The sequence below is a fragment of the Canis lupus genome, chromosome 23 (assembly GCF_048164855.1).
Source record: "Canis lupus baileyi chromosome 23, mCanLup2.hap1, whole genome shotgun sequence".
In the NCBI taxonomy this organism is placed as follows: domain Eukaryota; kingdom Metazoa; phylum Chordata; class Mammalia; order Carnivora; family Canidae; genus Canis; species Canis lupus.
The window spans coordinates 21,964,742-21,989,918 of NC_132860.1; the positions used below are offsets into that span (position 1 = coordinate 21,964,742).

Genomic DNA, 25,177 nt, shown 5'->3' on the forward strand with positions numbered 1-25,177 from the left:
CTGCTGTTCCCTGATATTCTTTTAATAAATGGCCATTTGCTTATCAGGTAAATTATGTTCATCTTCCTTACAACATATAACACGAATAAGGAGCATAAAAATTACACCTTGTCCTAAAGTTGCACTTAGCTTCAGGTATGAATAGATCAAATAAGTGTAATAATTTAATAAGATCAAATTTCAAAGACAAATTAAATGAAGATGTTATGAAAATATCTCCAACAGTGCCACAGGAGGGTATGGTTCCAAGTTTTTCAGAATTCAGCTGTTGAATAGAATCAGGATTTGTGTATGTTTATTGTGTGTATGTGGGAAAGCATGGGTGTGAGTGTGTGTGTGTGTGTGTGTGTGAGAGAGAGAGAGAGAGAGAGAGAGAGAGAGCAGGAGAGTTATTAAAACTAATTATTTCATATATGTGGTTGTACAGAACTCTGCTGGCTAGTTATTGCAGAATAGTAACAAGTAGTTAATAACCCCCTGTTCTATGTGAGTAAGAGGAGCATTTCTTGTCCCCAAAGATGATGGGCAGAAAATTGTTTGTATATAGGGAGAAAACAATGTTTGCTAGTGTTTAGGGGAGGATGCAAGATTGAGAAATCAGAGGGCTGTGGTTGCTGGAGCTTAGAAAAGTCTGAGGGAGTAGCTAGAAGGACATATCATGAGATACAGTCTGCAGTTAGCCCCATCTTCAGGGTGGCTGTTTTACAGGAACTCTTTGCCAGCTGAGGGGGAGATCTCCAGGGGAGTGACAGAGGGGACTCTTTTCTGACAATAGAGTTCAACAGGACATCTACCCTCTCACAATTTTGATCAGAAAACTTACCCTCTTTCTGTTGCAGCTATGTGCCACAAATAATGGTAGATAATGTGGGGGCAATAAGCTCAAGGATTATTCCTGGTGAACACGGAAATAGGTTCATCTTTTTCTAGATGTGCACATTGACAAAAAGCCCAGACCCAGAGCCAACTTTAAAAGCCCAATTGATAATGTTAGAGATCTTTCCCTTTTAGTGCTCACAAACTCTCAGTTTATTGAAATTGTGATTTTTCTTTTATCCTACTGGTTCTTCTTTTCTTTGACTCTAATACTACAATATTATAGATGACTTATATGGAGTTTAGATTCATTAAAACATGTCTTGAAATCTTGCTATACCATCTACTAGCTGGAGATCCTTGGACAAATTCCTTTACTCTCTAGATCAGACTTTTTTTTTCTGTAAAATTGGGTGAATAAGTTCTATCTAATATGATTTGTTTTAAGCACAAATAAGACCAAAGCATATAAATGACCAGCTTTTAGGATATATTAAATAATAGTAGTTATTTAAATTATTAATCCTTCCCCAATTTTTCTTTTAACTCTAAACAGCTAAAAATGTCACCTATTAGCACAAGTAACTTACTTAATTGTAAAGAATTTATTATTTATAAATAACTCATGGTGGTTATAAGGTAAGATGAAAGAAGATGGTACAGGATATCCCAAAGTGAATGAGTAGCACAGGGTTTCATATTTAGACTTATATCTAGAATTCTTTACATACACATAAACTTTATGCACACATAAACTGATGAAGTTCAGTCTGAAAGCAAACTGTGTTCTCTCTCATTCTTACAGATTTCTTGAGCTGGGTGGAATCAAGCAGTGGATGGGAGTGGATACCTTCTTTTTAGGCACTGTGATAAATGAATGGGCAACTTGGCAGAAAATTAGAGGGAAGAATTGGATATGGCTGAGCTAACAGATGCATTGGGCTCCAATAAAAAGGGGCTTGGATATGCTACCATAAAGTAGTAGGTCCACGAAGTAGCCAAATTAGAATTGACAATCTCTAAACCAGGAAGAAAAAATGAGATGATAATGCAGACCAAGTGCGTAATGTCTATATCATCTATTTGGCTGTGACATCAGTTACACCTCTACATCTAACCTCAAACATATGATAGTGGCCTGCAATAGCCTCCTTATGCTTCCTATGAACCACAGCAAGCCTAGTTGTTGGATCTGCTTCCCTGCCAACAGTTTGGTAGCCAGAGCAATCTTCATTCTTTGGTGATAGAAGATGTGGTAATGCTACTGTAAAACTATATGTGGCTTTCTGGCTGTGAGGGGTGTACTATGTGTGGGTGAGAGAAACAGGGAGAAAGAGAAATAGGGAGACAGAGACAAGAGAGAAATTATGCATATTACCTATTGGTGTATCTCTGTGCTCAATTTCTGATGTTTATTCCAATCAATCCCATGTCCTCTGTAGTGTTCTTTTGTGAAGAGAATAGACCATGGGGCTTTGGTAATGCCTAAGTAGGGGAGAGGCCATTCTCCCTTTCTATCCTCATTTACCTCTGCTTCTCCTGACTATAGTATCTCATCTCCCCTGTCCATGTATCCTTTCTAATATTTCCTCTTTCAGCCTTTGCTTGAAGCAGTATCACAGCATGATCCCAGGTGCTTACACATGGTGACCTGAGCCCCTTCAAGCCTCAGGGGCTCCATCCTGTCACATGGAGAAAATCTTTATAATGAGAAGGATATCCTTAAGTCTAGGCATGTCCCAGAATCCCTGAGCTTTTCCTTCAGAGTCCTCTGGGCATAAACTTGGACTCATGGGTCATTAAGCCCACCTAACTCTTTGTTCCTCCCTACTGCATCTGCAGAGATAGATCACCAGACCAGATATAACTCCTAGCTCAGGGGAGATCATGTCTCCTGAGCTGTTAGGAAGGGAAATATCCTGAAGGGGAGTCTGTATGGGAGATAATATTGTTTCTGTTCCTCTCAGAAGCCATGAAAATATTAAGTTTACACCATTAAGTCTTCAAAGTGTGACTTCTTAGGAAATTGTCAGTAGTGACTCTTCTGCTTTAACATAAATGTGTGAATCCCTGCAGTCTGGGGTTATAATTGTTGTATTAAAAGATGAGAGCCCCTAAAATAGATACATTACACTCCGTGGCAGCAACTCTTATTATTATTATTTTTTAAGAGGTCATACCTGTAGACAATAGTTTCAACTTTCTTCCAATTTGACAAGAATCTCCTGGTGACCTATAACTAATAGTAAACTTTGGATAGGGGCTTTCATGTGTTTTAGTTCTTTTGGCAGGAGGTGAAGGAAACTCCATATTATCCTGAGAAAACAGAATTTAACTAGAACTCAAAGTCTAGTTTTCTTGAAGTCTCTTGCCCTGGGTGATGATGGAATAGACTTGCTAGTACCAGGGCATGCCATATCTCAGGAATTTTCTGAATATAGACAGGAAAAGACTGATTGGCAATTGAATACATTAGAAAAATAGTTTTTTATCTTTGAAGTTCAGATAATTCTGAGTGATTAGGAGGGAAGATAATATCTGTGATCCAAAAGAATTATGGTTAGATCTGATATGTTCTCCCTTGCATTGCTTCTCTTTTTGATGAATGAAAAGCTTACTCCTTAGCCTCTTTCTGGTCACTCGCTCATGGTATCCATCCTCCCCTCTGTATCAACATTTATCTTTCTGGATCAAATCTGACTAATTTCTACTTTATTTTTATGCTCTCTGCTTCTCCATTATATACTCTGGGCTTTATATGATAAAGTATAGACACCATTGTTGCCAAAGTACTTCAGTGAATGTCCAACCAAACGATAATTCTACTTCATGACTCTCCAAAACATTACACTGTCTTAGGTGACCAAAAATCCTACTTAGGAAATAACTACTGCTCATTTCCACTTTTCTTCAACTTTCTCCAGATTCCCACAATGGCCTTCTGTACAAACCATCCAGATACTATTGCTAGGTCTCTTATTTTTATACCAGTGTGTACTGCTATTATAATGTATACATTTTTCCCCTTGGGTTTTGTGTTCCATCCCTTTCCCGTTTTTTTTTTCCACTTTTTTTTTGTGGTTGAATACACATAACATAAAATTTACTATCTCAACCATTTTTAAGTGCACAGTTCAGTAGTATTAAGTACATTTATATTTTTGTGCATCTATAACCATCACTTATCTCCAGAACTTTTTCATTTTGCAAAGACTAAAACTCTGTATCCATTCAAAAATAATTCTCCATAGCTCCCTCACTCCATCCTTTGTCAACTACCATTCTACTTTTAATTTTTTTATCTCTTCTTTTCCCGAATGTCCTGGCCTCTGGTAACCACCCTCTTACTCTGTTACTATGAGTTTGGATTGAAAACATTCCACATAAACCTGAGATCATGTAATATTTATTTTTATCTCACTGGCTTATTTCACTTTGGCTTGATGTCTTCAGGTTCACCCATGTTCTTGTAATGGCAGGATTACCTTATTTTTTTAAATTAAATTTTAGTTAATATGCAGTGCAATATTGGTTTCAGCAGCAGAATTAGGATTTCCTTCTTTTTTTAAGGCAGGATAATATTCCATTAGTTTTATACTAGGGAGTGACCAGAGAGTTTCCACTTCTATGTCAAGGGATATTTGGTACCTCATTACTTTAAGGGATAAAGAATATGAAACTAAATCATACATGTGTAATTAAATGGATGATTATAAAAACTTGTGGATGTGTTAGTTCTTATGACTTCTACTGCTACCTCAATATTAACGCTTCACACTCAGATTGAATGATCATCATTAATAATATACTTTAGAAACATTTGTTTTATATATTAAATTAACAAAAATCACGAAGAATGTCATAGAATTCGGTGAAGTGATTATATGGTAACTTTTGAAGTTAAATTTGACTTTATTGTATCTTATTTACCATTTTTTTTCTGTTGCCATTTTTGAAAACCAAGAATGCACTGTTTCTATTGACTTCATCCATTTTAGAAGCCTGTTGTATTCACTTTTTACCATTACAAGTTTTCTAAGATTCTTTACAATTCAATTTCTTTTTCCATCCCCTTTCTTATATTTGCATTTTTGATGCTCATGAATAATTTTCTTTTTTCTTCTTACATATTTCAATGCTCAACCAAAGCCATCCCATTAAGAACAGATTAATAGGTATTCATCCTTGCTGTCTCTTGCTACTTTGTAGCTAAAGGGTACCCTCTGTATCTCTCCTTTATCACACCAGATACCTCCTCTTTGTTCGCATTACCACTATCCAAATGCTAGTTCTTCCTGAATCATAAAAATATCTAAAAATTAACTTTGTGTTTCACTAATTGTTGATATCTTATCATTTCTATATCTAGTGTGAGATAAGATGTTCTAAAATTCCACACAATCATTTTACTCACCACTTCATAGACTCCACGCTATTTTCTATACAATAAATTCAGGCCACTGAATGCATCTTTTAAACTTTCCAAAATATGGCTCCAATTGTTAAGTAACATTGTCTCTTTTTATTGTCCATATTTTTAACTAAGTGGCCTTATTAGTTGTTGAAAAATATTCCCTTTTACAATTTTCATTTGTTCTATAAGCATTTTTTTAACTCCAAGAAGAGCTATCCAAATGATACAGTATTAAATTTGTCAGTTCAAGAATCAGTGTGTATAATATAGGGATTAGGGTTATAAGGAACTTCATAGAATCTGGAATTTGAGAGCAGAGAAAGGGGAGAAAAACACCAAAAGATCTAGTTTTCCATATTTTTCTTGCAGAAGATTTAGTAAAAATTGTATTACTTATTTTTAGGCAGTACTTTATTATTTATAGAAACTTTTTGCATTTCACTCAATACTTGTCATTGGCTATGTGATCTCTAGTTGAACACCTCTATGAAGGGAATCTTATTATTAATTGTAAGAGATCTAGAACACCATACAGTTTTAACAGAAGGTTATTTCAGTGAATCAAAGTTCTTGAAATTTACTCTTGTATGTAGTATTCTATCTCAGTGGTCAATGGAGGATATCATTCCAAGTACACATTCAGACACACAGAAACATACATGCCTCCAACAACTACAGACAATATGCTTTTCTGATACACACAAAGTGAATTTTGGTGAAAGAAATTTATATTAATTTTATTATGAATGTTAGTCTTTTCAGACCTTATACCTTCATAACCCGAATGAATTACCCCTCATTCAATCTTTTTTTCAACAAAGAAACTCTGTACCCGCTCCTGGATCTGCTTGGTCCTGATGCCATAAATGACTGGGTTAAGGGCAGGGGGTATGACTACATAGAGATTAGCCAGGAGTATGTGGATATACTGGGGGACATTATGACCAAAGCGGTGAGTAAGAAAGGAAAAGAGAGCTGGACCAAAGAAGGCAAAGATGACACAAATATGGGAACTACAGGTATTCAGAGCCTTCAGGCGAGCATCTTGGGAGGAGAGGTGGAAGACAGCATATAAGATCTTAAAATAAGAGATAATGATGAGAAACACATCCAGAAACAAGATAGAAATATTCCCAAGACCATAGTAGACATTGGCATTAATGCTGGCACAAGCTAGACGTGCCACTCCCATGTGCTCACAATAGGTATGAGGGATGATTCTATGTCCACAGTAAGGCAGCCTCAGGAGGAGAAAAATGATGGGAGCAATCATGAATACGCTTCTTAGAACCACCACCACAGCAATCACACCAATGACTCTGTTGGTGAGGATCATGTTGTACCTGAGGGGGTTGCAAATAGCCACATAGCGATCAAAACCCATGGCAAGAAGTACAATGCTCTCCATGACTGTAAAAAAGTGGACAAAAAAGACTTGAGCAACACAGCACCCAAAGCATAGCTCCTGAAGGTTGAACCAGAAGATACCCAGCATCTTGGGGATGGTAGTTGTAGAGAGACTTAGGTCAATCACTGACAGCATGGCCAGAAAGTAGAACATGGGTTGGTGAAGGCTATGATCAGTCCAGATAACAAACAGAATGATAACATTTCCAATAAGGGCGATCAGATACACAGCACAGAAGGGAAATCCAAGCCAGATTTGTGCAATTTCCAACCCTGGAATCCCCAACAATAGGAATGAAGAAGGGTGGAATTCAGTGACATTGAGAGAAGACATTCTTTTGTGGGCTGATGATGGAATGATTTTTAAAAGTAGTCGCTGTTTCCCATTGGACAATTCATCCACGTTGAACCGAGATCTATAAAAATTGAAAATAAAAATATTTCCTAACAAAGGATTGATTTTGGGAATAAGTTTTTCTAAAGGCCTTTGATTCTTTTCCCCTTTTCAGCACTTCATAAATAATCCCAGTATCACTCCTGACCAGCACCATAAGAGCCTAATGTGTCATGTAGAAGCTAACATTGTGTCTTTCGTGAAATTATAGGTTTAGAAGAATTAAGTGCACTAAATAAAAACTACTAGGAGATAAAAAAAATTGAAAATAATAATAACCACCACACTAATCATGGCTATCATTAATTGTGTACCAATGATTTTTCAAACATTGTTGTCATTATTTGTATATATTATCTCATTTAGTTCTCCCCCACAGTTCCATGGCACAAGTTCTGCTGGTATCTGGTTTATGGAATAGAGAGGTTTTGATAAGTCCTTTAACTTCCTATTTCTTACTAAGCTATTAAGCAGCAGAATCAAGATGTGAAATTAGGTGAAACTAAGCTTTGTAACACTGATGTGGACCTGCCTTTGCAAATTTGTTAGTGGAAGTAGTGAAAAGTGGGAGAAAGAAAAATAAGAAGGGAAATAAAGGACCTAGAATAACCAAACTAATTCAAAGAAGAATTTGGAATATTTGCAAATCAACTATTGAGATTGTCTATAAAACTATGATGATTATGACTGTGTTACTGTTAAAAAAATAAGAAAAAGAAAAAGAGACAATGGAACAGAACTGAGAATCTAGTGGCAGATCCACACAATTCTTAGGGTCCAGATATCTAAAATTAAGGTATTTCCAAGTAGGAAGTTAAGATAAATTGGCAAGGAGGAATGATAATCTTCCTCAGATGAAATTCTTTCTGAAGAACCTGTTGGCCTCTATAACTATTGAGAGGTAGATGTGATATCAGATCTCATCTGCTGCCTGGAGCTGGTTACACAGCAGTGTGAGGGCATAGTTCTTGATACTGTCCTTATTTCTGATAAGTGAGTTTATAACTGCAAGTTCAGGAAGGTTCCCAAACTACCCCCAAGTTTAATAATCTACTAAAAGGAGTCACAGAACTCACTGAAAGCTATTATACTCATGGTTACAGTTTATTCTAGGGAAAGATTAAAATCAAACAAAGGAAGAGATACTGAGGACAGAGTGTGAAGTTTATAAATATGAAGCATCCTTTGTCCTCCCCCATGGAATCAGGATGAGTTACCTCCTGGCATTAATGTGTGACAATATGTATAGAGTCATACTGTCAACCAGGAAGCTCACCTGAGCTTTGGTGTCCAGAGTTTTACTGGAGCTTCATTAAGCATACATGATTGATTGATTGCGCAGATGGTTGAACTTAATCTTCAGATTAAATGATACCACATGACCCAAAGTCCTCACCTAAAGTTATATTGTTAGTATTTATGGCATGGCTAGCTCTTATGTTAAGATCTGGTTTGGGGGATCCCTGGGTGGCTCAGCGGTTTAGCACCTGCCTTTGGCCCAGGGCGCGATCCTGGAGTTCCGGGATGGAGTCCTGCCTCGGGGTCTCGGCATGGAGCCTGCTTCTCCTTCTGCCTATGTCTCTGCCTCTCTCTCTCTCTCTCTCTGTGTCTATCATAAATAAATAAATAAATAATAAATAAATAAATAAATAAATAAATAAATAAATAAATAAATCTTAAAAAAAAAAAGATCTGGTTTGACCACCCCCCCGACCCTAAATTCCTATCAGATATGACAAGATTACTTTCTAGAAGCCAAGAACAAAAGCCAAACCCCTCTTTGAATAAGGCAAAATTACTTACTCTACATCTACTCATTTAGTTCCAAAGATATTTTTGGTTTTGCTGTAGCTATGCTTTCTACCTCCTGGCTTATCTTGGGTCATGGTAACAGTCATAAAGTCAGGTCTCGCAATAATGAAGTTTGAATTCAGTTTAATCTTTTTGAAATACAAAGCATAGAGAGAGATCAACAGCTGATAACCATATTTTATCCTTTTTTATATTAATGTGTAGAGTCAGTCTAACTATAAAGGAATTCAAGCTCATTACTCTATCCTTACTTGCCTACTCTGGCTTGTTTTTTTTTTTTTTTTCTCTACGTCTCAGTCACTATCAAGGCAATATGGATAGAAAAAAGAGGCAAAAGTAGATAGCATTTAATATCACTGGCGTTGTGGCATGGATGCAATCCTGATTCTGTTCTTGCTAGATGTGGTTTAATGTGCCTGAAACAATGTAGGTGCTAGCAGATATTTCCTCTCCAACTTTTTGCTATTTTAGTCTTCTTCCTACCTCTGCCCAGACCAGTGATCTGTGCCACTTTATTCCCGACCTCAATTCTCTAGGTCTTAACTCAATTTCTGTGAAACCAATTCCAGTCTTTTTAAAAATTCATTTTTATTGGTGTTCAATTTGCCAACATATAGAATAACACGCAGTGCTCATCCCATCAAGTGCCCCCCTCAGTGCCCATCACCCAGTCACCCCTACCCCCCGCCCACCTCCCTTTCTACAACCCCTTGTTCGTTTCCCAGAGTTAGGAGTCTCTCATGTTCTGTCTCCCTTTCTGATATTTCCCACTCACTTTTTCTCTTTTCCCCTTTATTCCCTTTCACTATTTTAAGCATACATTGCAAACTCACTGATCACAAACACTTACCAAGTTCCCTATCTTCTATCTTAGGGAGTCATTTGGCAACTCAATTCAGTTACTGAAATTTACATATGTATATATATACTTTCAATATGCAGTAAGAGGTATTAACAAAATGTTGTTGTGTGTGTTAAGCGAATTTATAATGAAATCTCCAGGTGCCAGAGAGTCTGAGAAATTGAAATGAAAATGAGTAGAAATTCCCTTTGGTCATGACACCAGCTGAGACAGTCTAGGGAAATCTCAGTGAACCTTGCTGTCTGCTACTCAGTCAACTGCCAGTTCTTGTTATTTCACATAATTATGGTAGATAGGGGTGCCTGTGTGGCTCAGCTGTTGAGCGCCTGCCCAGGGCATGATCCTGAAGTCCCAGAAATGAATCCCATATCAGGCTCCCTTCATGGAACCCGCTTCTCTCTCTGCCTGTGTCTCGCCTTTCTCTATGTCTCTCATGAATAAGTAAATAAATAAAATTTTAAAAATATATATATTTATGATAGGTAGTATTTTCTCTTTTTCTCCTTCCTTTTTCCTTATTCTCTGGCTTTATTCTATGAAACGCTTAGACTAATTCTTTGGACTTTGTTAGTTATCATCTATCTATCTATCTATCTATCAATCATCTATCTATCTATCTATCTATCTATCTATCTATCTATCTATCATCTACCTATCTATGTATATATATAACCAGCAGTTCTTTCTTTATTGTAAAATATGCATAAAAGTTACCATTTTAGCCATTTTAAAGTTTAAAATTCAGTGGCACTTAGTACATTTATATCACTGTACAACTGTTACCACTATCTATTTCTATAAAATTTCATCACTTCAGAAGGAAATCCTGTGTCCATTAAGAAATTAATTCTCATTCTTCCACCTCTAGGCACCAGATCAGATATACTGTCACATTTCTCTTAACAGTTACAGAAGTCAAAAGTTATTGAAAAAGAACTTCATATGGTAAACTTCACAGATTAACATCCACTTTTACCAACTTATCTTAAATTCCTACTTAGGGATAGAAATTTTCAAAATGTGGTCTACATATACAATGGAATATTAACCAGCCTTAAAAAAGAAGGAAATCTTGCCATTGTAACAATATAGATGAACGTAAGGACATCATACTAAAGTTAAATAAGTCACATAAAGACAACTATTTGAAGATCTCAGTTTTTATGGAATATTAAAAAAAAAAAGCCAAACTCATAGTAATAGGAAGTAGAATGCTGGTTAGCAGAGCCTGGCACATGAGTCAAAAGAGGATATTAAAAAAAAAAAAAGTAGAATGGTAGTGACTAGAGATGGTGAGGAATTATTGTAAATGGGTAAAGATTTTCAGCTTTTGCCAAATGAAAAAGTTCTGTAGATAGTGGTATTGGTTGTACAACAATATGAATGTCCTTAATATTACTGAAACTTATACTTAAAAATGGTTAAGATATGTAATGAGCATTAGATATTATATAAATCTGATGAATCACTGATCTCTACCTCTGAAACAAATATACATTATATTTTTATTAATTCCATTTAAATTAAAAAATGGTTAAGATAGTAAATTTTATGTTATGTATATTCTATCACAATAAAATTAGAAAAAATTGGGAAAAATAAAAAGATAGTAAAGATTAAACGAAAGAAAAAATGTGTATTATATGATAGCAGTGCACACTAATACGAAAATACAAGAGATGTAGAGATCATAACTGAATATTTCATACAGAAGACCATCATGGAGGACATCGAATTGAATGAAAATAGGTATGTACTACAATGTGAAATACTCTCGGTTCCTTCAAAGATCTCATATTATGATAAATCTAAGGTACAGATAATATCACCATGAAGAATCTCAGAACAATAATGTGTATTAAGAAAGTTATTCAATTACCTTCTGGAAAGAAGGGACTCTCTAATGTTTGTAATCAACCACTCCCGCCATTACCTCTAGCATACCAATTAAAATTTTTTTTCACTTTCTAGGACCTTGATAAGAAAAGACCATAAAGAGACTGAGATTCCCTACACCTTAATGGGAATTCAGTGACACTTGCTAGGAGAATGACTTTCATCAATGACACTCAGTTCCATCCCCCCTTCTTTCACCTGCTAGGAATCCCAGGGCTGGAAACTGTCCGCATCTGGATTGCTTTCCCATTCTGTGTTGTGTATCTGATTGCCCTCGTGGGGAACATCTCCATCCTGTTTGCAATCAAGACTGAACACAGTCTCCACCAGCGCATGTTCTACTTCCTGGCCATGTTGTCTATGATCGATCTGGGTCTGTCCACGTCCACCATCCCCAAAATGCTGAGCATCTTCTGGTTCAACCTCCAAGAGATCAGCTTCAGGGGCTGCCTTACTCAGATGTTCTTCATCCACATGTTCACAGGCATGGAGACTGTTCTCCTGGTGGCCATGGCTTATGACCGCTTTGTTGCCATCTGCAACCCTCTCCAGTACACCATGATCCTCACCAATAAAACAATCGGCATCCTCGCCTCTGTTGTTGTTGGAAGAAATTTAATTCTGGTGACTCCATTTGTGTTTCTCATTCTGAGGCTGCCCTTCTGTGGGCATCACGTCATCCCTCATACGTACTGTGAGCACATGGGTCTTGCCCGGTTGGCCTGTGCACCCATCAAGGTCAACATTATCTATGGGCTCATGGTGATTTCCAATATCATTGTGGATGTGATCCTGATTGCTTCGTCCTATGTGCTTATCCTTCAAGCTGTTTTCCGCCTTCCTTCTCGGGATGCCCGACTAAAGGCTCTCAATACCTGTGGTTCTCATGTTTGTGTCATGCTGTGCTTTTACACACCGGCATTTTTTTCTTTCATGACACACCGTTTTGGTCGAAACATCCCCCGCTATATCCATATCCTTTTAGCTAATCTATATGTGGTTGTCCCACCTGCCCTCAACCCAGTCATCTATGGAGTCAGGACCAAGCAGATCCGAGAGACAGTTGTGAAGATATTTGTACAGAAATAAGAGCTCTGTGTCAACATTGGAAGGCATAGCCACCTACCACCCACATTTTAATAGTCTCACCTCACCCCTGTTTTAGGTTTCCTGTTAGAGTAGACAGTAGCAGCCATATTTTTATTTTTTATTGGAAATTCATTTAGAGTTGGGAGACAAGCCAAAGCTACCTCTGCTGCCCATTTTGCTCACCCACCCCATGAAACCAGACAAAGGCAAAGCACTGAAGGGAAGGGAAGATGTCCTGGAGGCAGCAGAGGTTTGGGAGTAGAATGACTGGTGAGAAAGGGTGAGAACTCTCTCATTTTTCCATGTGTCTCTTCTTTAGGTAAGTTTAGACCCTGTAGGAACCCTGATCTAATAATGTCATTTTCAGGTGAAAAAAAATCATAAAGTGTAAGCCTTGGCTCAGTGACGATGTTTAATTTAAATTAGAGCATCTGTTCTATAGATTTGTATTCTGTATATTAGTCCTCAAGTTTTGTCTTCTTTCTTTAGAGTTATTACTCATTTTTAAAAATATCATTTCTTATTTTTATTTAAATGTTCCCATCTTGTTCTTATTGGCATTCTTGCTCCCTTTTTCTTCGTAATATGATTCTTCCAATTTTCCTCTTTCTGTTTTTTTCTCCCTCTTTTTCTCTTTCTTTCTTTCTTTCTTTCTTTCTTTCTTTCTTTCTTTCTTTCTTTCTTTCTTTCTTTCTCTTTCTTTCTTTCTTTCTTTCTTTCTTTCTTTCTTTCTTTCTTTCTTTCTTTCTTTCTTTCTTTCTTTTTCTTTCTCTTCCTCACTCTATCCAATATATTCAGCCTTTTGGATCGAGGAATGTAAGAGACTACAGTTTAGGATTAAGGATACATAATATTATTTTCTCACTTGAAGCTAAGTCATATTAAATTTGAATAATTGTATGAGTTCTGTGTCTAGTTCCAATTGAATTATACCTAAAATTTCCCTTGTTTGCTACAATTTATATTCAAGATTTTGGAAAGTTTGGAAAAGGAAATTAGGATCATTATATGATTTAAACACAAAGGCAGTCTTGGTATTAAACTCAGAATAATCTCAGTGTAATTTATTAATCCTGTAGATTTCCAAAATATAGTCCTATTCCTAAACTCTGGATATAGCTAGAGAATACAGTTTCCTCCTATAGCAGGGTTTTATAGCTTTTAATATATAAATATCATACTTACAGAATATCTGGATGGCTCAGTGGTTGAGCATCTGCCTTGGGCTCAGGGAGTGATCTGGGTCCTGGGATGGAGTCCCTCATCATTCTCCTTGTAGGCAGCCTGCTTCTTCCTCTGCCTATGTCTCTGCCTCTCTCTGTGTGTCTGCCATGAATTAATAAATAAAATCTTAAAAAAAAAAACCCAAGACCAAAAAACATATACTTCCTTGGTTTCAATTTTCGTAAGTATGTATGTTATTATTTTTAATTGCTGTTGTAAATTGAATTTTATTCTTAATCTGTTTTTTTAGATTATTCATTGCTAGTATATGGAAATATATCTGATTCTTGTATGTTGAAATTGTATTGTGTAACTTTGCTGAATTCATTTATTAGCTTTAATAAAATCCTTTACATAAGATTATATCACGAGTAGAGATAGTTTACTCTTTCCTTTTATATTTTAATGAGTTTTTCTTGCCTAATTGCTGTAGTTAGAACTCCCAGAAAATTTTTAGATAGCAATGTTGAAAGGAAGCATTCTTGTGTATGAACTTAGGGAGAATGTTTTTAGTCTTTCACCATTGAGTATGATACAAACTATAGTTTTCTGTTTTTTTCCTCCCCAATGAATACCCTTTTTCATGTCGAGGAATTTCCTTATATTCTTAGTTTGTTGAGGAATTTTATTATGAAAGGTTTCTAGATTTTATCAAATGTTCTTTCTGCATCATTGAGAGAGTCATGTTTCTTTTTCCTTTATACCATTAATGTTAGGTAATATATTTATTGATTCTCTTATCTTGAATCACCTTGCATTTTTGTGATAAACCAAGCTAGATTATCCTTTTATTACGCTGTTGCATTTGGTTTGCTGTAGTTTGTTGAAGATTTTAAAATCTATATTCATAGGAATATTTTTGTATAATTTTTTAAATTAAAAATATGTACAATCTGCAAAGTAACAACAACCTCACCCATCCCGTGATGTGTGTGTGTGTGTGTGTGTGTGTGTGTGTGAGAGAGAGAGAGAGAGAGAGAGAGAGAGAGAGAAATGACTTCTTGAGTATACCAGATATTTTCTATCGTAATAAACTGCATTCTGCATTTTAATATTATTTCCTCAGTCACCCAAAGATGACAGATTAGGGATTTCTTCCTGGGCATGCGCATAGTCATGTACATGTTCATGGCTTTATTGTTTAGGAATATTTCAGAACTTCGAAAAACTCTGTAGATCAATTCATTCCCCACCTTTTCCTTTTAAGTCAATCTCCTTTTAGCTTGAACTAATATTTTTGCTTCAGGAAGCTATAGTGTTAAATAATTTCTATTTCTTCTTTTTGACTAATAGCCCAGGGAAAAGACTGTTCATAGGAAAAGAGCTTCAATTCAGGTCAAATAAATATGCACCCTCTAAGGGGATGCTTCCTGCAACTGCCAGGCAGGTCAAATAATTACAGTCCTCTGGGAGTAGATCTCCAGGATATTATTTATCCCAACCCCAGAGGAAGTAGGGCTGTAAGAAAAATATAAATATCTTCTATTCAGCATAATAAGAGACATGTCCTAAGAAGATACCTTGGAATGTTACTTAGAGATTTAGAGACCAATGTAAGTCATATCATGATTAAATTGACTAAAGCTCTGTCAGGTATAGTAAAGGTAACTAATAAGTGTTTTTGAATTAATAAATTGGTGAATAAGTGAATAATGAAGAATGGCCCTGAAGGATAGACTTTTTTTTTTTTTTTTTTTTTGAAAATAACACCTAGGAAAATGAAGTGTCTAAGGAAAGAAGGATAAGATGCAGGAAAGCAGGATGGCCACGAGACTACAAGATTAGGCAAGTATAGGGAAGCAGGTGTCCACCATCTCTTCTCCTTCTGCTGACAATTCCAGGAAATGGTAAAATGTGGATACTAGGATGTGGTGGAGCTTGATGGAATAACATCAAGTAAGAAGATGACACATGGAGGAAATGGCTGCTGGTTAGGTGGATATAATGCCATGTAGTACCTTAGAGTTAAGAGGTTAAATGAGGGACTGAGATGGAGTCTTATTTCTAAATCCGGAAGAGATTGGAAGATATATGGATAGATAATGAAATAGTTACAGAATGATAAGTGATTGGTTGCTTTGATCAATGTTTACTGACTGAAAATGAGGTTTTCTCAGAAGGACTAATTTTCAAGCTTTCCTAGAAAATCTAACGAAATACTTGGGATAGGTTTTCCTAGGGATGTAGCCCTATTTTATATTCTTAGTTTCTATTGTAGGGAGCCCCAGGACTGATAGAGACAACAGACAATTCAGAGTTTGCTCATCAACCTACTGAATTTCTGGAAAAGGTCATCAAGATGATAACAGATTCCTTTTTTGTGCCCCCACTGGCCACTCTGGTTGTATTTCCACTTTCTCCTTGCTCTTCACCCCATCTAGAACAAAATTTATGTTCTTTGTTAGCTGAATAATTGTTCTGTGAGTCTTAGCATTAGTCTAATCTTCTTTATGGAATTTTTCTTGGTCCACCTCCACACCCACAACATTCTGTACACACTTCTAACATAGCACTTGCTATCCAATTTTTAAATTTCATCTTTAGAATTTTATCTCCCTTACCACTTAATGGCCTCCTTGAGGGCTTGTGACAAGTTTCCTAATCAATGATGGTGCATAAAGGATCTCCTAAATATTTGTTGGAATAAACTGTGAAGAACACTTCTTCACTTAACCTGTATATTCTCCACTAATGGAAGACAGAAAACTGCCTCTGATAGTTACACATTACAAAATTGAGAACTTCAATTATCTCCTCCCTAGCCCTAAGTTTACTTACACATGTATACACATACAGATATCTATTTCCTGAGAAAACTTCCCCAATTTTGAAATTCTCTCTCTCTCTCTCTCTTTCTTTACTACTCTTCATAGATTTCAATTAGGCGCAGTTAGAAAGGTATTTATTTTGGCATGGGTTTAAAATAGAATGTACTGACCTTTATATGCATTTGTCTGTAATGGATGTCTGTCATTTCTGACTTACACCAACACCCAAGTAATCCTAAAGTTGAATCAAAGCTTTCTGCAGTTAGACAAGTCACAATCAGTTCTAAATTTTCTATATGACTAGTTTTTCCCAAATAAACTGTGAAGTAATGAAACTCTTCCTTGTTTGTTTAAAATTTTTAATTTACTATAAATAAATTCAGAATTCCCACATATTCTGAATGAGTGCTATAAAACAAAATCACTTGATACTTCCTCTTTCAATGTTACTTTAAGGGAGACATCTGTAAAGACATGAGTGGCAGGGTAGAATCTTGGTAGAAATTGAATTTTAGGATGTCTAAGATGCTCCTGATCTCCCCCCATGGATATATGGGAGAGATAATTTGAAAGCCCGGAATATTTCATCTTCCTTCCCCCAGATGGCCTATATCTAGACATGTTATTTATTGGATACTTTTACTTATGATAAGTTTTTCTAGATCAAAATAATCTCTCAATTTAGTTTCATCATCATTACAAAATACTTTTTGTCAAATATCTCCTCTTAGTCATTGTTTATTTTTTAAATCCAATAGGTAACTTTTTTTCAAGAACAACTGAGTTGTTTTCTAAAATATGACATTGAAATTATTTGCTGTCCTGTCTCTTCTTTTTTTGTCCTGTCTCTTCTTAATTAGTTCCTCTTTTATGAATTTCTTAAATTAAGAACTTTTATGTGGTAGAATTTTTTTCAAGCATATGAACAAACAAATGGTTTCTTCTGCTCTAAAAACTAGACCACCTAATATTCACAAGCACCCATAAAACGTATAAACACACATATGCACACATAAACACAGAATCATGTACACTACATTTTGGGGTTTTTAGATTCCCAAATAGGGGAATGATTGGGATTATAATTACCAAAGAAAGCACTATCTACATTAAGTAAAAATATGTGGACTCGATCAAATACATAATCTATGGAATTTAACCTTTCCTGTTTATTTCTGATTACACTCCAGAGTTTGAATTTCAACTGTACAGAGGATGTTCTTCTGCCCTCTTGTCTTTATGTTGCTTTTCTTATTAGGGATAGTGGCAGCAGATTAAGACTGGTTTTGTTCCTGGTAATGTGTGATGCTCAGGGGAGAAGAGCACAAAGTGAAGTGTCTTTAATCTCCTTTCATTCTTAAAAAAATTGAAATATAATTGACATAAAAAAACTATGTAAATTCAAGGTGCATAGTGTGTTGATTCAATGGATTTATATATTGCAGTATGATTACAACCATAGATTTAGCTATCACTCCTATCATATCACTTAATTATCAATTGCTTGTTTTGGTGAGAACATTTAAGATATAGTCTTTGAGCAATTTTGAAGTATATAATATGGTATCATTGACTAAAATAATTACTTAATTCCTTTCTGAATTAGAATGAGAGAAGATCAAAATGTTCTTTTGCATTTTGCCATAATCTGGTCAAAGGAATAAGAGGAGAAGAATTCACTAATGAGAAGTCAATAATTATATGCACAACAGAATTGTGCAAAAGTTCGCCAGAAAGAATGGCTACACCTAATGACACCCAGTTCCATCCCTCTTCCTTCCTTCTCCTGGGTATTCCAGGGCTAGAAGATGTGCATTTCTGGATCGGATTTCCCTTTTTCTTTGTGTATCTTGTTGCACTCCTGGGGAATGCTGCTGTCCTGTTTGTGATCCAGACTGAGCATAGTCTCCATGAGCCCATGTACTACTTTCTGGCCATGTTGGACTCCATTGATCTGGGCTTGTCCACAGCCACCATCCCCAAAATGTTGGGCATCTTCTGGTTCAGCCTCAGAGATATATCTTTTGAAAGCTGTCTTTCCCAGATGTTCTTCATCCATTTCTTCACTGCCATGGAGAGCATTGTGTTGGTGGCCATGGCCTTTGACCGCTACATTGCCATTTGTAAACCTCTTCGGTACACCATGATCCTCACCAGCAAAATCATCATCATCATTGCAGGGATTGCTATTCTGAGGAGTCTTTGCATGGTGATCCCACTGGTGTTTCTCCTCCTGAGGCTGCCCTTCTGTGGGCACCATATCATCCCTCATACCTATTGTGAACACATGGGCATTGCCCGTCTGGCTTGTGCCAGCATCAAAGTCAACATTCTATTTGGCCTTGGCAACATTTCTCTCTTATTATTGGATGTGCTCCTTATAATTCTCTCCTATGTCAGGATCCTCCATGCTGTCTTCTGTTTGCCCTCCAGGGAGGCTCGACTCAAAGCTCTCAACACCTGTGGCTCCCACATTGGTGTTATCTTAGCCTTTTTCACTCCAGCCTTTTTCTCTTTCTTGACACATCGATTTGGCCACAATATTCCTCAATATATTCACATTTTCTTGGCTAATCTGTATGTAGTTGTTCCACCAGCTTTCAATCCTGTAATTTATGGGGTCAGGACCAAGCAGATCAGGGAGCGAGTCCTGAGGGTTTTCTTTAGGACAGATAGCTAATCAGTCTTGGAAGGTCTGTGTTATATTTCATGTGTCCTGCATTATAAAAAGTAAAGTTACCTTAATTCTAACCCAGTAGGAAAGAGATGAATTATAGGGGAATATTAAGACCAATAATATTATTTATCCAGAAACTGAAACTTTCTTTAATAGTAATAATAGAATGTTGGTGATGATATTAAAATTTATACAAATCTAGTTTATAAGTATTTCCATTTATATTGTTGGATTCTCAAGATAGTACTTTAAAATATATAGCACTTCCTCCACTTTTGAGATGAATATATTTATGTTTAAAAACCATAAGTGATTTATTCAAATTCATTCCATCATTAGTAGGAAGTTGTCATATAAGCCAAAGGGATGTTTTCAAGTTGCAACCCTCCTATATTCCAAGGGGTTTATTAATTGAACAAAATGTAGGTTACCATTGATAATATCTAATAGGTTATAAAGAAGTAATGTGGTAGCTAGAAGTATAAAAAATAATAATATCTTACACTAATATAACATACCTATGCATTGTGAATGCAGTATATATAGAGGTAGATGTCATTATTTTATAAACGTATATGCATATAGTGCTCACTACAATCCTCAGTAGTTATATCATTTTCCTCATGTATATAGGGAAGCCAGCATAATCATGAATTTAGAAATTAAATAAAAGAAAAAGAAAATAATGGAGACTTAGACTGGCTTATGCATTCTTAAATTAATATATTTAATTTATTGAACTATTTCTATAAATGATATTTAGTTAATATAATCATTATATGTATCTATCCATCTATATTAAATTTTGGAATGCTGCATGTGTCTATTTTAAAACATTAAAACAGGTAAGGACACAATCTATTGTCTTTAAGTACTTATATTAGGAAAGTTAGTTCTGAATTAGTTTAGAGAAATAAAAATTTCAGAGAAATAAACTTTTTGAAAGGTGTGGTCATTAACTGTTCCATTCATGGAAGGCTGTAAGATTTTGGAGGAAGACTGTTTTAAGAATATCTTGAGTAAATGCTCTTTATATCTACTTTCTATGCCTTTTATATAGTTAAGATAAAGAAACAGGCAGTAGACTATACTGGTGGCATGCTGAGGAATATATAAAGTAAAATACTTAATTCAACTATGATTCAGTGATCTCCTGGAGCAGTCAGTCATTATGTCAATTATTAGATGACCAGATGAAAGCAGGATGCACTATGCAGAAATATCTGTGCCTTCTAACCATAGACACTATAAAATAATAGAGCACTCTCTGCCCTGGAAGCACAGAAGCCCCAAGGCTTTAATTCACAAATGGGAAGTTGAAAAAACAGCTTCATTTATGTCTCTTTGCTTTTGAGTGTCCTTAATAGGAATGTGTGCCAAACCAGACTTGGTACAGTTGTCAAAAATTCCAAATCACAAATTGGCTACCTGAGGGGGAAGTAAGATAAACACTAATGGGGGATCCCTGGGTGGTGCAGCGGTTTGGCGCCTGCCTTTGGCCCAGGGCACGATCCTGGAGACCCGGGATCGAATCCCACATCAGGCTCCCGGTGCATGGAGCCTGCTTCTCCCTCTGCCTGTCTCTCTTTCTCTCCCTCTCTCTGTGACTATCATAAATAAATTAAAAAAAAAAAAAAAAGATAAACACTAATGGAATTGGCAGAGACCAATGCTGAGGCTAGTGTGAGGAACGGGGAGACTAGAAGGCATTTTTAGATCATTGCATCCTGTCCTCTGTCCAAAGACTTCTGAGTATTTAGGCTCAGTTTCTGTCCTTTTCCTGTGGTAGGTTTCAGGGAGTGATGACATGGCACCTCACTCTTTTGGCTCTAAGTGTTATGTGAATCTTCTCTCCTTAGAGCTGGCTCAGTGACACAGAACAGGCAGTTATTGATGAAGTTTAGGCTGGGAGATTGTAGAAGTACTTGATGGTTCCATTCTTAGAGAATATTCTCAGACCATGGTAATGTGACTGAGTCTACTCCAAAGGAACCTATGTGGAAGTGGCAGCTACAGAGGAATTTGGAGAAAGATAGAGCTCAGCCTGGTGGGGGAGGGTACAGAGAGAAGAGTTATCAACGCATGTGGATAGTGAATGGATAAAGATGTGGTTTATGTATACAATGGAATATTATTCAGCCATTAGAAATGACAAATACCCACCATTTGCTTCGACGTGGACGGAACTGGAGGGTATTATGCTGAGTGAAATAAGTCAATCGGAGAAGGACAAACATTGTATGGTCTCATTCATTTGGGGAATATAAATAATAGTGAAAGGGAATAGAGGGGAAGGGAGAAGAAATGGGTGGGAAATATTAGAAAGGGAGACAGAACATGAGAGATTCCTAACTCTGGGAAACGAACAAGGGGTGGTGGAAGGGGAGGTAGGTGGGGGGTGGGGGTGACTGGGTGACGGGCACTGAGGGGGGCACTTGACGGGATGAGCACTGGGTGTTATTCTGTATGTTGGTAAATTGAACACCAATAAAAAATAAATTTATTATTAAAAAAAGAGAAAGAAATCACCTGGTGAAAAGTAAAATGGATAAATAAAAAGGATTGCAAGAGTGAATTGGTAGATACGTATTCTTTCTCAATCACATTCAGAGAAAAGTCCCAGAGATCCCAAATACATTTTCATTATTGTTTTTGTCTCTGTATCTTCCTCTGGTTTTGTTTTGTCTTTCTCTCTCAGAATTGCTAGTTATAACAGTTTAAAAATGTGTGTTCTCTGTACGTGTATGAGTGCTTATGTGTGTCTTTAAGAATGATTCTGTTGATGTGTTCATAGAAAGAGCAGATGGTGTTTAAATTGACTGGTGTGGATTGAATGTATATTAATTATGTCTCAGCCATTCAACCAGCACATCTAAATTGTGACGAACAAGATTTTTCTCTGAATGAATTATTTCTCCAAAATAATTCTAAACCCATGGGATTTATTGGGGCACAACATTTATTAATGGGGGGGGGGGAGAGTTTATTGGGAGTCATTGAGAAGCATTCTTGGACATTATGACCATTCTGGTAAAATTATAAATAAATGGTCACTAAACATTCTAATGGTGGTAATGAGGAACAGAGAAAGTTTGGCAGGATAGGGGTGCTCCAGGCTGAGGAAACATGAAATAACACTGCAGATTCAAGGATTTTTCTAATGGATCGATTGATGTAAAAGATAAATTCTCTCAGTTGAGTTTTTAGATGCTGGCATTGGCCAAAGGATAGATACCTTTACAAGCAAAGCTGATAAATTTGAACTGTACCTATCCCTGTGGATGATATAGGCCTAACAATCCCTTTAAGCAGAGAGCAAAGGTAATTTGACCTAAATTTTAGAAAATTATTTTGGCTAGAGAGGGATTGATACTCAGATACTTGAGCCTGAATTACTATGTCAGTTCCAGAATTCTGGCAGTGTTTTTCTATTTGGGAAACCCCTGACTGTGAAGAAATTCCTTAATTATTTATTTATGTGAGATCAGGTACCTTATCCTTTGCATTTTGTGCTTTCATCTAAAACAATCATCTGTCTCCTCACTACAGTGTCTCTGAAGATGAACATAAAGCTCTTCTTCCTCAGAAATTGACATTATTTTATATCTTCAAGTGAATTTTAGAGTGCAAGAAGAGATTAGTTGTATAGAAATGGGTGGAAGAAAGGAAGTAAGAAAAACATATTTCTGAGATCTTCATTTTTTATAATACTTTGTATATTTAATCTCAATCCGCAGATTATTTTGTATTTTTGATTTCATTAAGGTGAATTTCATATTTATTATTTTTCATCTATTTTGTTTTAAATTTGTTATTTATTGATTTAAGTTTTTATTTAAATTCATTATTTACCATACAGTGTAATAGTAGTTTCAGGTGTACAATATAGAGATTCAGCAATTCCATATATCAACCGGTACTCATCACAAGTGCACTCCTTAATCTCCATCACCCATTTAACCCAACTCCCTCACCTACCTCCCCTCTGTTAACCATCAATCTGTTCTCTGTAGTTAAAAGTCCATTTCTTGGTTTGCCTATTTTTCTTTTTCCCCTTTGTTTTATTTCTTAAATTCCACATATAAGTGAAATCATATGGTGTTTGTCTCTCTTATTTAACTTAGCATTATGTTCTCTAGCTCCATCCATGTTGTTATAAATGCAAGATTTCATTCTTTTTTATGGGTAATATTCCATTGTATCCATTCATTTGTTAAGGGACACTTGTGCTCTTTCCACAATTTGGCTATTGTTGATAATGCTGCTATAAACATCAGGATGTATGTATCCCTTTGAATTAGTATTTTTGTATTCTTTTTTTAAATTAATTTATTTTTTGTATTTTTGTATTCTTTAGGTTAAATACCCAGTAGTGCAATTGCTGGATTGTAAGGTAGTCCAAGTTTTAATTTTTTAAAAAAGATTTATTTATTTATTTTAGAGCAAGAGGGAAAGAGGGAGAGAGAGAGCACATGCCCAGAGGGAGGGGCAGAGAAAGAGGGAAAGTCTTAAGATCCAATCTAGGGCAGGATCTCATGACCCTCAAATCAAGACCTGAGCCAAAAACCAAGAGTCAGATGCTCAACCGACTCTGCCATTCCGGTGCCCTCTATTTTTAACTTTTTAAGGAACCACCATACTGTTTTCCAGAGTGGTTGAACCAGTTTGCATTCCCACCACACTGCAAGAGTGTTCCCCTTTCTCAGCATACTCATCCACACTTGTTTTAGTCATTCTGTCTGTTGATTACTTTTTGCTACAAATGTTTTTGAAGTTATATTTTGAAGTGGATATTCTTGATTTTTATGTATCTTATGTCTCTTCCTTTTAATAATTGTTAACTTGATTCCGTTGTTTCATAACAGGTCTACTAATACACCATAATTTTTCTTATTTTATTTTCTCAGTATCTCAAAAAAAATTAGTAGTGCTTTGTCATTTAAAAATGTTTTATATCTCCCTCTGCCTATGTCTCTGCTTCTCTCTGTGTATGTCTCTCATGAATAAATAAACAAAATCTTTAAAAAGAAAAAAAGGACACTTGGGTGGCTCAGTGGTTGAGCATCTGCCTTTGGCTCAGGTCATGATCCCAAGGTCCTGGTGTCAAGTCCCATATTAGGCTCCCCACAGGGAACCTGCTTCTCCCTCTGCTTGTGTCTCTGCCTTTCTATGTGTCTCTCATGAATAAATAATTAAAATCTTTTTTTAAATAAAAATGTTTTATAAAACATTTGTCATACATACAGAGTTGAAAAATAGGGAGTCAAACAACCATATACCCACATTCAAGAGTTATTAGTATTTTCACATGTATGTTTCACACATGCACATGTGAATATGCATGTAATTTCTGAAACATTTTAAAGTAAATAATATTATGATACTGCACCCCTAAATACTTTAGTAGACTTATCTATAAAACATATTTTTGCAATATAGCTATTATTCCTCTATATGTGCCTCTGTATATGTATGTGTCTTTGTGTATCTATGTGAAATTGTTGAAGGCACTAGGTAGTTTTCTGTGTATTAAATCATTTTTTATATTTTTTATTATATATGGATTAAGGAGCTCTTATTAAGAATACTCTATAAGTGGTGCTCTGAGCTCAATATTGAGTTACATTAGGATATACAGAAAATTTCATTATTCCCTTATTAATGATGCTAGATTTGATTAATGATAAAGTGACAGTGTGACTTCTTTGTAAAGCTCATTTTAGCTGCACCTGATTCTGGACATGGTTATCTGCTTCTTATAAAAGCCAAGTTTGGGATCCCTGGGTGGCGCAGCGGTTTGGCGCCTGCCTTTGGCCCA

At 36.0% G+C, this 25,177-nt stretch overlaps 4 protein-coding genes across 8 annotated transcripts in view; 3 read left to right on the forward strand and 1 right to left on the reverse strand.

The window, feature by feature from the left end:
• The window catches only part of LOC140614897 (olfactory receptor 52E8-like), a 60,141-nt gene that overhangs the window by 17,843 nt on the left and 17,121 nt on the right, over positions 1–25,177 (forward strand). The gene's annotated exons all lie outside the window — the stretch shown is intronic.
• On the reverse strand, positions 2,390–6,971 carry LOC140615455 (olfactory receptor 52E8-like). 2 transcript variants are annotated; one of them, XM_072795317.1, is made up of 2 exons: positions 6,063–6,971; positions 2,390–2,498 (listed from the first exon to the last, which is right to left on the reverse strand). In XM_072795317.1, exons 1-2 carry the CDS (start codon positions 6,969–6,971, stop codon positions 2,478–2,480), a joined length of 930 nt encoding a protein of 309 aa, XP_072651418.1. In that variant the 3' UTR covers positions 2,390–2,477. The 2 variants fall into 2 exon arrangements, with proteins under 2 accessions (XP_072651418.1, XP_072651416.1); XM_072795315.1 differs by having other exon boundaries at positions 6,002–6,971.
• Positions 11,681–13,025, forward strand: LOC140615456 (olfactory receptor 52E4-like). The gene has a single exon (XM_072795318.1). It carries the CDS (start codon positions 11,755–11,757, stop codon positions 12,688–12,690), a length of 936 nt encoding a protein of 311 aa, XP_072651419.1. The 5' UTR covers positions 11,681–11,754; the 3' UTR covers positions 12,691–13,025.
• Positions 18,421–19,362, forward strand: LOC140615252 (olfactory receptor 52E8). The gene has a single exon (XM_072795171.1). The coding sequence runs from the start codon at positions 18,421–18,423 to the stop codon at positions 19,360–19,362; it is 942 nt and encodes a 313-aa protein (XP_072651272.1).

What these genes read in the sequence shown, in the direction of transcription:
- LOC140615455 (XM_072795315.1), bottom strand. Translation starts at nt 6,971, where the DNA reads ATGTCTTCTCTCAATGTCACTGAATTCCACCCTTCTTCATTCCTATTG.
- LOC140615456 (XM_072795318.1), top strand. Translation starts at nt 11,755, where the DNA reads ATGACTTTCATCAATGACACTCAGTTCCATCCCCCCTTCTTTCACCTG.
- LOC140615252 (XM_072795171.1), top strand. Translation starts at nt 18,421, where the DNA reads ATGGCTACACCTAATGACACCCAGTTCCATCCCTCTTCCTTCCTTCTC.